The sequence below is a fragment of the Lupinus angustifolius genome, chromosome LG01 (assembly GCF_001865875.1).
Source record: "Lupinus angustifolius cultivar Tanjil chromosome LG01, LupAngTanjil_v1.0, whole genome shotgun sequence".
Taxonomy (NCBI): domain Eukaryota; kingdom Viridiplantae; phylum Streptophyta; class Magnoliopsida; order Fabales; family Fabaceae; genus Lupinus; species Lupinus angustifolius.
Window position 1 is genome coordinate 23,896,473 of NC_032009.1, and position 11,841 is coordinate 23,908,313.

General features: G+C 29.9%; 2 protein-coding genes across 2 annotated transcripts; both read right to left on the bottom strand.

Annotated features, from left to right (window-relative positions):
* Window positions 45–2,161, bottom strand: LOC109362577 (transcription factor MYB98-like). Its single transcript, XM_019608493.1, has 3 exons — window positions 1,479–2,161; window positions 1,041–1,167; window positions 45–725 (listed from the first exon to the last, which is right to left on the bottom strand). Exons 1-3 carry the CDS (start codon window positions 1,949–1,951, stop codon window positions 45–47), a joined length of 1,281 nt encoding a protein of 426 aa, XP_019464038.1. The 5' UTR covers window positions 1,952–2,161.
* Window positions 4,353–8,912, bottom strand: LOC109357470 (phosphoenolpyruvate/phosphate translocator 1, chloroplastic-like). Its single transcript, XM_019601455.1, has 9 exons — window positions 8,306–8,912; window positions 6,992–7,114; window positions 6,772–6,924; window positions 6,050–6,135; window positions 5,860–5,944; window positions 5,607–5,726; window positions 5,423–5,491; window positions 4,940–5,069; window positions 4,353–4,649 (listed from the first exon to the last, which is right to left on the bottom strand). The coding sequence occupies exons 1-9, from the start codon at window positions 8,657–8,659 to the stop codon at window positions 4,579–4,581; spliced, it is 1,191 nt and encodes a 396-aa protein (XP_019457000.1). The 5' UTR covers window positions 8,660–8,912; the 3' UTR covers window positions 4,353–4,578.

Here is an 11,841-nt window from a genome sequence, read left to right on the forward strand (position 1 = left end):
TACTATATTTTGCAATTTGTTGTAAATGCTGGTATGTGTATATATTAATTATAATTGCTGCCAGGGTCTTGGTCATTATTACTTTGATTAACCTGAGACACCAAATCCAGCTCCTTCTGAACTTCATTACCCTCCACCTCTTGTGCCATCTCTGTCTCAAAATGATTATGCTCATCAACATTCACAACTTGTTTTACCTTCTTGTTATTAGAACCACATAGCACTTTTGCATCAAAATCTTTCTCATTTGTAGTAGGAGCACATGGCATATCATCTAGCAAAGAATCAATACTACACCCATCTTGAAACATATTATCATGGAAACAAAAATCTGGGTCCTCATTAAACTCATAATTTGGCACCAACCCGTCATTAGAACTAACTTGACTTGTACTATGTGGTTGAGTAGCTCTAGCTGCTGCTGCTGATTTGATTGTGCTAGCTTTTTTTCTCATAGTATTAGAAGAGGGTTGTGTTGTATAGTCTTTTGGAGTGTTTTTGTTCAAGTTTAAGCTCTTGATATAATCTTGAAGAATAGTGCCTCTAGGGTACTTTGAGCAGCATTTTCTTTTGGAATATTGCCTTCTTTTTGTTGCATTCCAGTGGTTTTTGATTGAGTTCTCAGTTCTTCCTGGTAATCTTTTTGCAATCTCTGCCCACTTATTTCCTATCCCTGCATGTGCTTGGATCAGTATCTTATCCTCTTCATCAGTCCACACTTCCTTCTGAAAAATGCCAGAAAGTTTTATTAGAATGCATTTTTATCCATAAGAGTATATATGAAGTGGTATTATGAGGCTGATAAGAACTAGTTTCAACTATTAGACCTTGTATTCGATCATTAATATGATTTTTTATTGCCTATATGTAAATTGAAATATGATAAACAACTAGAAGTTTTATGTGTAAGAATTTTTTGTCTGAAGTCCCTATTACTTTAATAACTATTCTAGCATTTTTATCAAAATTCTGATTGGTTTATTATGGCTTGTAGCATTACTCATGTACTTTATATTATAATAACATAAATAAATTGTGACCTTAATGTCAGGTCTTAAATGGTTATGCCATCTCTCTCTGCACTGTTTGCCAATTCTGCTAGGCAATGACTGAGCAACATGAGCCCACTTCCTCACTCCATATTGTTCCACCAATTGAATCAACAATCTGTTTATGAAATCAGTCAAAGCACAAATATGTGTTATTTAACCAAAATATGCAAAATTCCAAGATGTGAAGCAAAAAATAAAATGTAACTAGATTGAATAGCACTAGGGGTGGCAATGAGTATCCGGACTCATAGGTACCCGTCGGTAATACCTACAATGGGTTGGGTCTGAGTCTGTGTTTTTGGACCCATGAGTAATTAGGACCAAAGGTTTTGACATCCACGATTGAATGGGTCTGATTAATGAAATACTCAGACCCGTGAAACAATATGGTTTAGCGAAAATATATATAATCCATGTTATTTTCACCTGTCTTCATTTTCAGTCCATTGCCCCTTCACTATGTTGGTCTTCTTCCTAACTTTGCAGGATCTTGTAGTGGTTAGAGATGTCTTATTACTTCTATTCAAGCCAATTCTATTGTAATAAACTGCTGGTGATATGCATGAGACTTCATCAGGTGCAACAAAGTTTGAAGGCTTGGTTTCTAAGGGATTAAAAGGCAAATAGCTTTGGTTTGAAGCCATCATATTCATTTGACTCCTCCTGTGGGGATTCAATCCATAGCCTTCATATTGAAAATTGTCTATAACATGAGCATGGCTACTACTACCATTATTCTCAACAAAAGCCTTGCCATCATAACCATCAAACTCTGCCTTTGAACACCCACATGTTACATTAGCAAAAGGATCAAGATTTTGAGTTTGGACCCCAAAAACTTGATTGGGTGAGGAGGCATTAGCATGATGAAACTGATCAATATGCTGAAAGTCTTGCATGGAACCATGCAACGAAGGAGACTCGATAGGAAGCTCGTCTTTCGCGTCGGGTTGTTTTGAATAGTTTTCTTGCAAATGCGTTGGCTTTGAGGCATAGTTTTTCTCTTGTATTTGTCTCAAGGTCCATAACAAAAGGAGAAAGCAACAGAAATGCTGTATCTCAAGCAAACTAGTTTTTGTTCCTTAAAAGGAGAGAGTGAAGATGCATTCATTACATGGTTATTGATATGAAGCATCAAATGGCTAAGATTGATTCACATATAGAAACTTGACCATAAGATTTACACCCTAGTAAGATTTTTTATTATGCCCATGTTGGTAACTGTCATTAAGATTAATATAGTTCAAGTATAACATTGCCGTTATGATATTTACTTAGTTAACCATTATTTTGGTCAAACCTTCCTCTGTGAGTAGATTTATGCTGTAGTATGACAAGGCAGTGGTGGATGAATGCTACATATCCATACATTGATAAATTGATTGATTATAATTATTGAATTTATTTCTTTTTTTTAGTTCTTTTTGAAGGGAATGCATTTGGTATCACTTATACATGGTTTAAGTTTAAAGCACCATGAGTTTGAGACAGAAAGCAACAAAAAAAAACTGTAAACTTTTAGTCATTATGGTTAAAACGGTTAGTACTAATTACTAATGTAACATATCATTGACTATTGTAACCTATCATTTACTTGGGAGGAAAGACTATTGGGAAAAATTGAAGGTTTGCAAATAAGGGAGCAATTTCACTACTTCGCTGACTTGATTATCTGAATTTGCTACACAACTTGTGTCTGCTACCAGTGGTTCAAATTGCTGACCACATCATTAACCTCGGTAACATTAAGATATTGAATTACGATTAGGTGACCGTGTCGGACAGCAACCACATCAGGTCACCTTTGAATTACTACATCAAATTTAAAAACATTTTTTTAATCATAACCACAATCTGCATCGCAACAATCACAATAACAATAGTCGGGGTATTCACAATCATGATTATAACTTCAACTTAACTTTCTTTACTCCTTTGTTTGCTGATGTGAAACACTAAGCATCCCTTTATTAATCATGCAAATTGGTTAAGGGGAATTAGCTTGCAATTTGACTTGAGATGTAATTAGCTGATAAAATTTAGAGTTAATTATATTGAAACCTTCTGAGTTTTAGTGAAATTACATAAATCATCTTTTACTTTTCTACATTTACACAAACTTCTTCTAATTTTTATACTTTCATTACATTGATCACACCTGCATCAGAAATAAATGTAATCTTTTAAACAAAAAATGTGATAAATGCAATTAAGTTAAACAAAACATGGTATATTGTGAGGAAAAATCCAAATAATATACACATCAATGTATATTTATTATTTTGTTACAAAATGCATCAACAATTCTAAAGAGATAGTGTTTAAATCGCTGTTATACTATATCGTAACGAACCAAAAATAATAAAGAGATATTGACTCATATATTATTTGGATTTGTCTCCACAATATAACATATTTTTTTACCTTAATTGCATTTATCATATTTTTTTGTATAAAAGATTACACTTATTTATTATGTAGAGAGGTTGTCAGTATAATGAAACTATAAAAAGTAGGGATCTGTGTAGGCGTAGAAAAATGATAAATGGTTTAGGTAATTTCACTAAAACTCAATGTAATTTACTCTAAAATTTTTAGATAACAGTTACTTGAAGAAAGTCCATAATTTTGAGTTAAGCTTGAATAGGTTGCAGTCAAAGTACCAAACGGTGTCACCTTGTTGCTTGGTTACTTGGAGGAGGGTGGCATCGGGTACACACCTATATCAGTACGAGATGAACGTTCTAATACATTCTGAAAATACTGCACTTGGTCCAACAAAAGAATGTGATCAATATCTAATTATAAAGACTTTTTAATCTTAAATAAAATCTCCGATGTATCAAAATTTCTCCAACAAAATTAGGTCTTAGGAAGTATCTGTCCAGAGTTTACCACTTTTATTTATGAAAATGAAATGTATGTATTACTACATGAGTTTTATATAAGATCATTGTTATTATTTATAATTCATATTTAATTATTGTTGACTGAATGATGGTAAATGATATCTGAGTATGTATTACAGTGAAAATATATATTTATTGCACTCTTTATTTAATTATTTTGTTAAACATTGCAATAATATAAGTAAATGGATGTTGTTTCGTGTAACGGCACTAGATCACTCAATATCAGCAATTTGTCCATTATTTTGCTGGAAGAACAAGAAATGTAAGAGCAAAAATATGTCTCGTTGAAATCAACAAAAAATCAAACTCAAATCTATAAAATTAGGATTTGAGTGGTGTTATCACTATGCTACTACTAAATTACTTTTATTAAAATAATTTGTCCATGGATTGAAAATTCTTATCATATCATATCTATAAAATTTTACATAAAGGAAGATAAGGAGCAGAACCATTAGGCACCACTCAAACATAAATAATTAAAATCAGAAGATAACTACAAAACCAAAAAGTAAATGGGTCACCTCAATCCCTATCATACCTAAAAAGATATTCAGAAAAGTAGCTAATAATCTTAACTTGTTATGCAACTAGCAAAACCTTACACTTGAAAATTAAGTTGTCTTTGCCTTAATTCTCTTCACCCTAGAATAAAGGAAAACACCTGCAAGAGCTATAGCAGTTCCTGCAGAGATAATAAAAAAAATATCAGTACTAGTGATGATAGAGAATAAAGTATTTTTATATCAGAAGATAATTTATCTCCTTAAATTTATTGATTGTTTTACACGTGTCTTATTTTTTCTTTTATAATATATTTTAAAATAAAACTTTCTAGAGAGAAGTGAAATAAGATAAATATCAAACAATCAATGGATTCAATGAGATAAGTTATCTCCTAATATGATTAAAAAAAAGTTCAAAACAAAGATCTTCAAAAGATTAAAGTTGGAACCAAAAAAGAAGCAGTGTTACCAAATGCATTAACAGGTGAAACAGGTGTTTTGAAGAAGAGGACAGAGCTGGCAATAACCACAACCCGCTTCACACAATTTCCTACAGAGTGGGTAACAGGTGATACTCTTTGTAGTATCATATAAGAAACCTGCATAGTCCATTAATACAGAAACTGTTATAGACTAGAACCATGCAGAAAAAATATAATAGGTAAGATAAGTTCGGAAGGAAGGTTTAAAATTTGAAGTTGACATGTCATGTTTTCGTTGACACAAGACAACGTATGAGACAGAATCTGAGACTGCAGATATCAGTATCAGTTCTGAGTTAAGACCTTGCAGGTTAGTAACAATGAGCAGATTCCCTATTTATACCTTTGATGAAGTATTATATAACGATGGTTTATTTCAATCTAATGCTAATGAAACAAAACAATGAAGAACTAGAGGTAACAACAGTCTTGATTTTAAGGGAGAATATTATGCATGGAAGAGAACTTACTTGTTGATATGCATGGAAACATAGTGCAGCAAGAAGAGATCTGATATATACTTGTTTAACATTTAATCCCTGTCAAGAAATATGATGTGATAACTTATTAGTAACCTTAATATCATAATGAAAACATGTTTGCAATGAGAATGCTATCAGTAATCTTATCAATTTCGACTAGAAAGATGCTCACAGCGGCGTGCAGATAAGAAGGGGTAAATTTGACACCCTCGGCGAAGATAGTTACAGGAGCAGACAACAAGAAGGACATAACTGTTATTATTGAGAAGAGGGTTATGTTGTCGATAGAATCCTGAGAAGAACAAAATGCAATGTAAGATATGAGTGTCATAAAATGCTACTCTATAAGCAAAGCAAGAATAAAAAATGTTAAGGATAATGAAATAAAGTGCAAAATTTTGGGACATGTTTGTAGATGATATTACCTCCTTCTTAACCATGACTTTTTTGCTAAGAACATTGCGAAATTGGTTTGTCAAATTGGAAGCCATTGCACTCCAAAATCCAATCCTATTTGGTATTCCACAGAAAGTTCGGAATATTAGAACTCAAATGACCAAACAATGTGTTCTGTTATTTTCTCATTGAAGGAATAAGACATGAACAAGATCTTACCAATTAAAAGATGCCTCTGTAACAGATGCCAATACCACTCCACCAACAATAGGAACAAGGGAAGCAACCACCCATGCAGTAGGCATCTACAAGAATGTTAAACTAGTGATTAAGATTGGGAAAAAACCATTTCATAATATATTGAATATGGAATCAATAATTGATGGTTTATGTTTTCTTTTAAAAAATGCTTACATACACAAGTAGAATTATACTGATACGGTATTGATCATCAAATTTATTAAAAATGGAAAGCAATCACCAAGGAAACATTGACGGTTGAGGATAGTTTTGGTATTGTGTTGTGTCAAATACTTCTTAGAAGCCTGTGGAATACTCCTAGTTTATTGACAAGGATCTTTCAATTTTATTCTTGGTATTGTTATGCTACACAAGTGGGATATAATATCTACTATGAACAATGCTAACTTCTGAATCACTAACTTATATGTTTTATTTATGTGTTTTAAATTTGTATGCCCAACTTTGTAGTAATGCTTTTGGTCTAATCCAAGCATAGTTAATGATGTTAAATTGTTTTTAATCTCAATCTTACAATATTCTTACATGTTTACTATCATATATCATATCAGTGTTGTGTCCTATTTGTGTTTCTTCTATAGGCAGCCACTACATTCAATTCTAAGTAATCATAAAAACATAAGGTTTCAGTTAATTACAATTAACAATGCAAAGTTTCAGCAATATGATTATGCTGTTACCTCTCCGAGGAACATAGCAGAAAGGATGACCGAAAAGAAAGGCTCGGAAGCTTTGATTGTATGAGTAAAAGACACAGCAACCTTTCCAAGACTCATATTGGTGAAAAGGTTCCCTAAAGTATGCACCATAGCTAGTGGCAATATTGCTGCAAGCTGCCACCAAAGAAATGATCAAAACAGAAAACAGAGCTAATATAATACTAAGTACAAATGAAAATACCTGAGCATTACTGATCTTAGGCCTCTTATAGAGATTTAAACCCCACATCAATGATACAATTACAGTTCCAATGGCAAATTGAACTGCAGTGATAGTTAGTGGAAATGGGTACACCTTCAAGACCTGTGAAGTAAGTACAGTATATTAGAACTCAAGCCTGAAATGTGAGAATGGAAGTTGTGATCATATTGATCATTTCATTAGATATATCATGTATGAGTTATGTTATTCATACAACTAATTCTAATGTTATATATACGTTTAGGTGTGTTTGGCTCAGGTCAAAACTTAAAAATTAATCTGATTATTTGATTATCAGGTAATTTTAACGTCCAAAAATCTAGCTTAAACAATTTAGTTTTTTCCGGCTATGAAGCACCGATACCGATATGAAAATCTAATATAATACATATATGATATGTTGATATGTATATTCTTGAAAATATAGAGAATAATGTATTTGAGATACATATACATATAATTGTTATTATGAAATTCTAAATAAAAAACATATTTCTTAGAAATTACTAAATATAAAATGAAAATCATGTTTTCATAATAAATAATTACTATTGTATACAAATAGGAATAATAGTATTTATCTCGTTTAATCATTGATCAACATTATACATATGCATTTCATCTTTATTTTCTATACAATACATATGTTTTGTCTTTTTTTGTCACTATCTCCATTTGATAGATTGAATATTATAATTCCCTCTTCTACTTAGTTGATAGTATGTTGTGCATTTCTTAGTTTGTCTTCCTCTTGAAAAACATTTTAAGAGTATCAAAGAATATAAGGACAATTATAGATTTATAATTTATTTATTCTTCAAACAATAATGATACTCTGTATATACTTATCCATATGGGATAGATATCTGATACGAATATATGAAGTATCTATGCTTGATAGTTTTCCATCCAAGAACAGCCTTAGAAAACAGCTTGTGTTATTGTCAAACATTGTGCAGAATATCGTTTTGAAGCATCAAAAACTGGTTTTTCCTAAAATAATAATCAGAATCAGACCCTCAAATTCTATAAAAAAACAAAGTTGTTGAAAGTTGGCAGTGAATAGTTATTCACAGAATATTTTGGTATATAAATATTTACAGTTTGACTAAGTCAATAGGCTAGGAATCTAACTGACAAAAGTCCACTATCCTAAGGAATCAATCGTCATAGAAGTCATAAGATAAAAACTAATCTAACCAATTATTATCACAATAAAGTTATGATCTAGTATACAATATAGTATTAGGTTAATAACAATAAAATAAAATAAAAAATGTTTCATATGATGACCTGTTTATTATAGATATTGAAATAGATGTTGAATATGAACCACATGCCAAACAAAGCTCCAAGTTCAAGAGTTCTGAATAGAGCGCCGTTATCAGAAGCGGCGTCTCCGGCACTCTCCGGTACGGAGGTAGCTTTGGCCTGAAAGCGATTGAGGGATGTCCATGGCCTGAGTTTGAAAGAAGAAGAAGAAGAAGAAGCAAGAGACCATGGTTTCAGAGAGGGAGAAGAAGAAGAAGAAGAAGAGATATTAACGTTGGTTTTGGAAGGTTGAAAACGTAAAGGGTGGAAGCGGTTACGAAGTTTTTGGTGATAAACAAAGAGAGAAGGAGAAACAGTGAAAGTAGAACTCTGCATGTTGAAAAAGAAGAAGAAGATCTGAAAGTAAAAAAAAATGAAAAGAGAGTTTTAGAAAATGGTTTTGGTTTTGATTGGTTGAAGAAGAGCACGTAAATGGGGGTAGTTAATAAAGGTACATCGTGATTGCAAACCTAAAAGGTAGTAATGATGAAGAAGAAGAAACGGTGGAGATTGGAAGACAAAAAAGGACAACATAGAATTAGGATTCTTAAATGTCGGATATTCTATCCTAACTTAGTTATTTGTACTCTCACCCACTCATGTATTACCTTTGTCTTTTCAACACATGCGTCTCAATTTTGGATCTATTGAGGCAAAAACAAAATTCAGATTCATCTTTAGTGTAATATTTGTATAAAGTTTTTTTTTCTTCATTGGTATAATCATAGAAGACGGGAAGAGAATAAGAAAAGATATATACTTTTAGGATTGGTATTTACAGAAAAATGTATGATTTGACTTTGTATGAAATTTATATACTAATAATGTATCATTTATCATTTATATTTAACTATCATTGACTTTTAAAATGAAATAATCTAGATGAATAATAAATAATATAGCGACTAAATATAAATTTTTACATTAATTATGCACATATATTATACTCTTGATATTTTGTGAAAGGAAATCTTTTATATAAACTATTATATGTCAATATCTTTATTATTAATAAGAAATCATCAACTAGGTAAAAAAATTATTAAATCTGTAACAATGAAGTTGTATTTTATTGGTTACAAATTTATTGATACTAGCTTGTCGACTAGTAGTCTATGCTTGTCGATCCGCACTCTTATTTTATCTGATATAAAGTATATAAGTATAAGAAGTGCAATATATAAATTAAATAAAAAATGTAAATTTAAGAAGATAAAAAACATTATAGGGTTGAGAAAGAAAGAAGATAAAAAAATGAGAGAGAATGTGAAAGAGTGATGATTTATTCATGAAAAATGCAAGTATTAAAAAGGGACAAAGATGAAATATGAAAATTATGTGAGGTTACAACTTGTTTCGGATTTATTAATAACTAGCATGTCGACAAATACTTCGTGTCTGTAGACCCACATTCTTATTTTATGATATTAAGTATTGATTTTTTATTTTTTATTTTAGAGAATTATAATGTTTTTTTATTGGATGTATTTCATGTTATAATTTTTTAATTTATTATAATATCCAAATTAAATTGAGATGTATTAATTATAGTTATCTAGGATTATATGATTTTACTTTAGAAATAAAAAATATTAAATATAAAATAGAAAAATAGGATGATAGTGGTAGTTATTTCAAGTTTTGGTTTTTTATATACTAGCGTGTCGGCAGTCACTCCGTATCTGCCGACCTGCATTTTTTATTTTTAATATTAAATATTTAATTTTTATATATTTCAATTTAGAGAATTATATCACTTTTTCGTACATGATATTATAATTTTTTTAAACAAATGAATTATGATATTATTAAAAAATGCATTGCTAGTTTAATATATTTAGTGAATGTAACTTTCTCTAACCTTCATTTATATTTTTATTGTTTGAAAAAATATTGTAATAATTATTAATTATAAGGATAAAATAGGTAATTGGAAATTATGCCATACAAGTAGTTATAATATGTTTTAGCTTTATATATAGTATAGAAGTATAGATATATATATATATATATATATATATATATAATATACAAAATATTAATTATAATATAAAATATAATATATAAGTATAGATAATAATATAGAAATATAGATAGAATAGTGAAGATAAAATATCTCTATCTTATATTTCATGTCCTTTTGTTTTGATTGATTAAGATGATTCTCATGCACTAATGTACTAATGTAGACACATTTTTATATATTGCTCTAGTGTAAGTGGTCACATGCACAAATTTTATACATTATCAATTCATTATTTATTATTCATTTTCAATAATTATTAACTATTCAGAAAAAGTAATACAGATGAATGATAAATAACGTGTTAATTATGTATAAATATTTATATTGACATTGAATAGATATTACATTCTTTTTGAAAATAATACATATGAATAAGATTTGTAAAAATCTCTTACACCATTTTGATCAATTGAGATGATTCTCATGTACTTATGTGTAGAGTTTTTTTATATTAAATAATATATCTACTACAATTTAAGATTTTTTTAGAATTTCAGTTTATCAATATTAAGTTATCATTAATTATTAAGTAAAAGTAATATATATGAATAATAAATAATATATTCAAGTGTAAGAATCTCAATTTATCAACATCTATCTAATCTATCTATCTATCTATTTACTATATATATATTTTATATATATGAAAAAAAGGTCCCAACATTATTCCTTTTAAACACATGTCATGCTCTCATTTAATTTTTTCCTCTTTGACACATGTCATGATCTAAGGTTCCAACAGTATTCCTTTTGGACACATGTCATGCTCTCATTTTTTTTTCATCTTGGACACATGTCATGCTATCATTTACTTTTTTCTCTCCAAAATATCATCATACTCTTATGATGAGCTCACACACATACTATCATTTTCATATACAGCTTGCACCATTAATTTTCATTCCTCACATACCACATTCATGTGTCATCATTTAACTATTTGCTTTCTATAATCACAACTTTAATATTCTTTACTCACATATCTCATCCACTTGTCATCATCTCATCATTCACTTTCTAAACACACATTTCATTTGCTTTGTAACAACACATTTCATTATCCCCAAATTCATTTTAAGCATTTTAATCCTTTTTAAATACCAAAATACATTTTTATTATCATTAAACTAACTCTTCCTTCTCCAACTCATCATTTTACCTACCCTTGGTTTCCTCAACTTTTTTTCCTCTCTGCTTGCTCTTTTTTTGGTCCATCAAATACACATGTAAATATAAATATTTCCGAGCATTTATCACCTCTACAAAACTCATTTGCAATGTTCATCATTACAATAGATGTGTTTGGTTTTCATTTTGCAAAAAGGTAAGAGTATAGTTCAAACTTTTGTTTTTCGCAGCAAATGTTTGTTCTTAAACTGTTTGATATTTTTTAATGTACTTTTGTATCATCTTTGGCTAAAAGTTTACATTTTTATCACTTGTATACTCTTTTCTACTATCTCTATTTTTATTTTGAATGACTTGCATATGT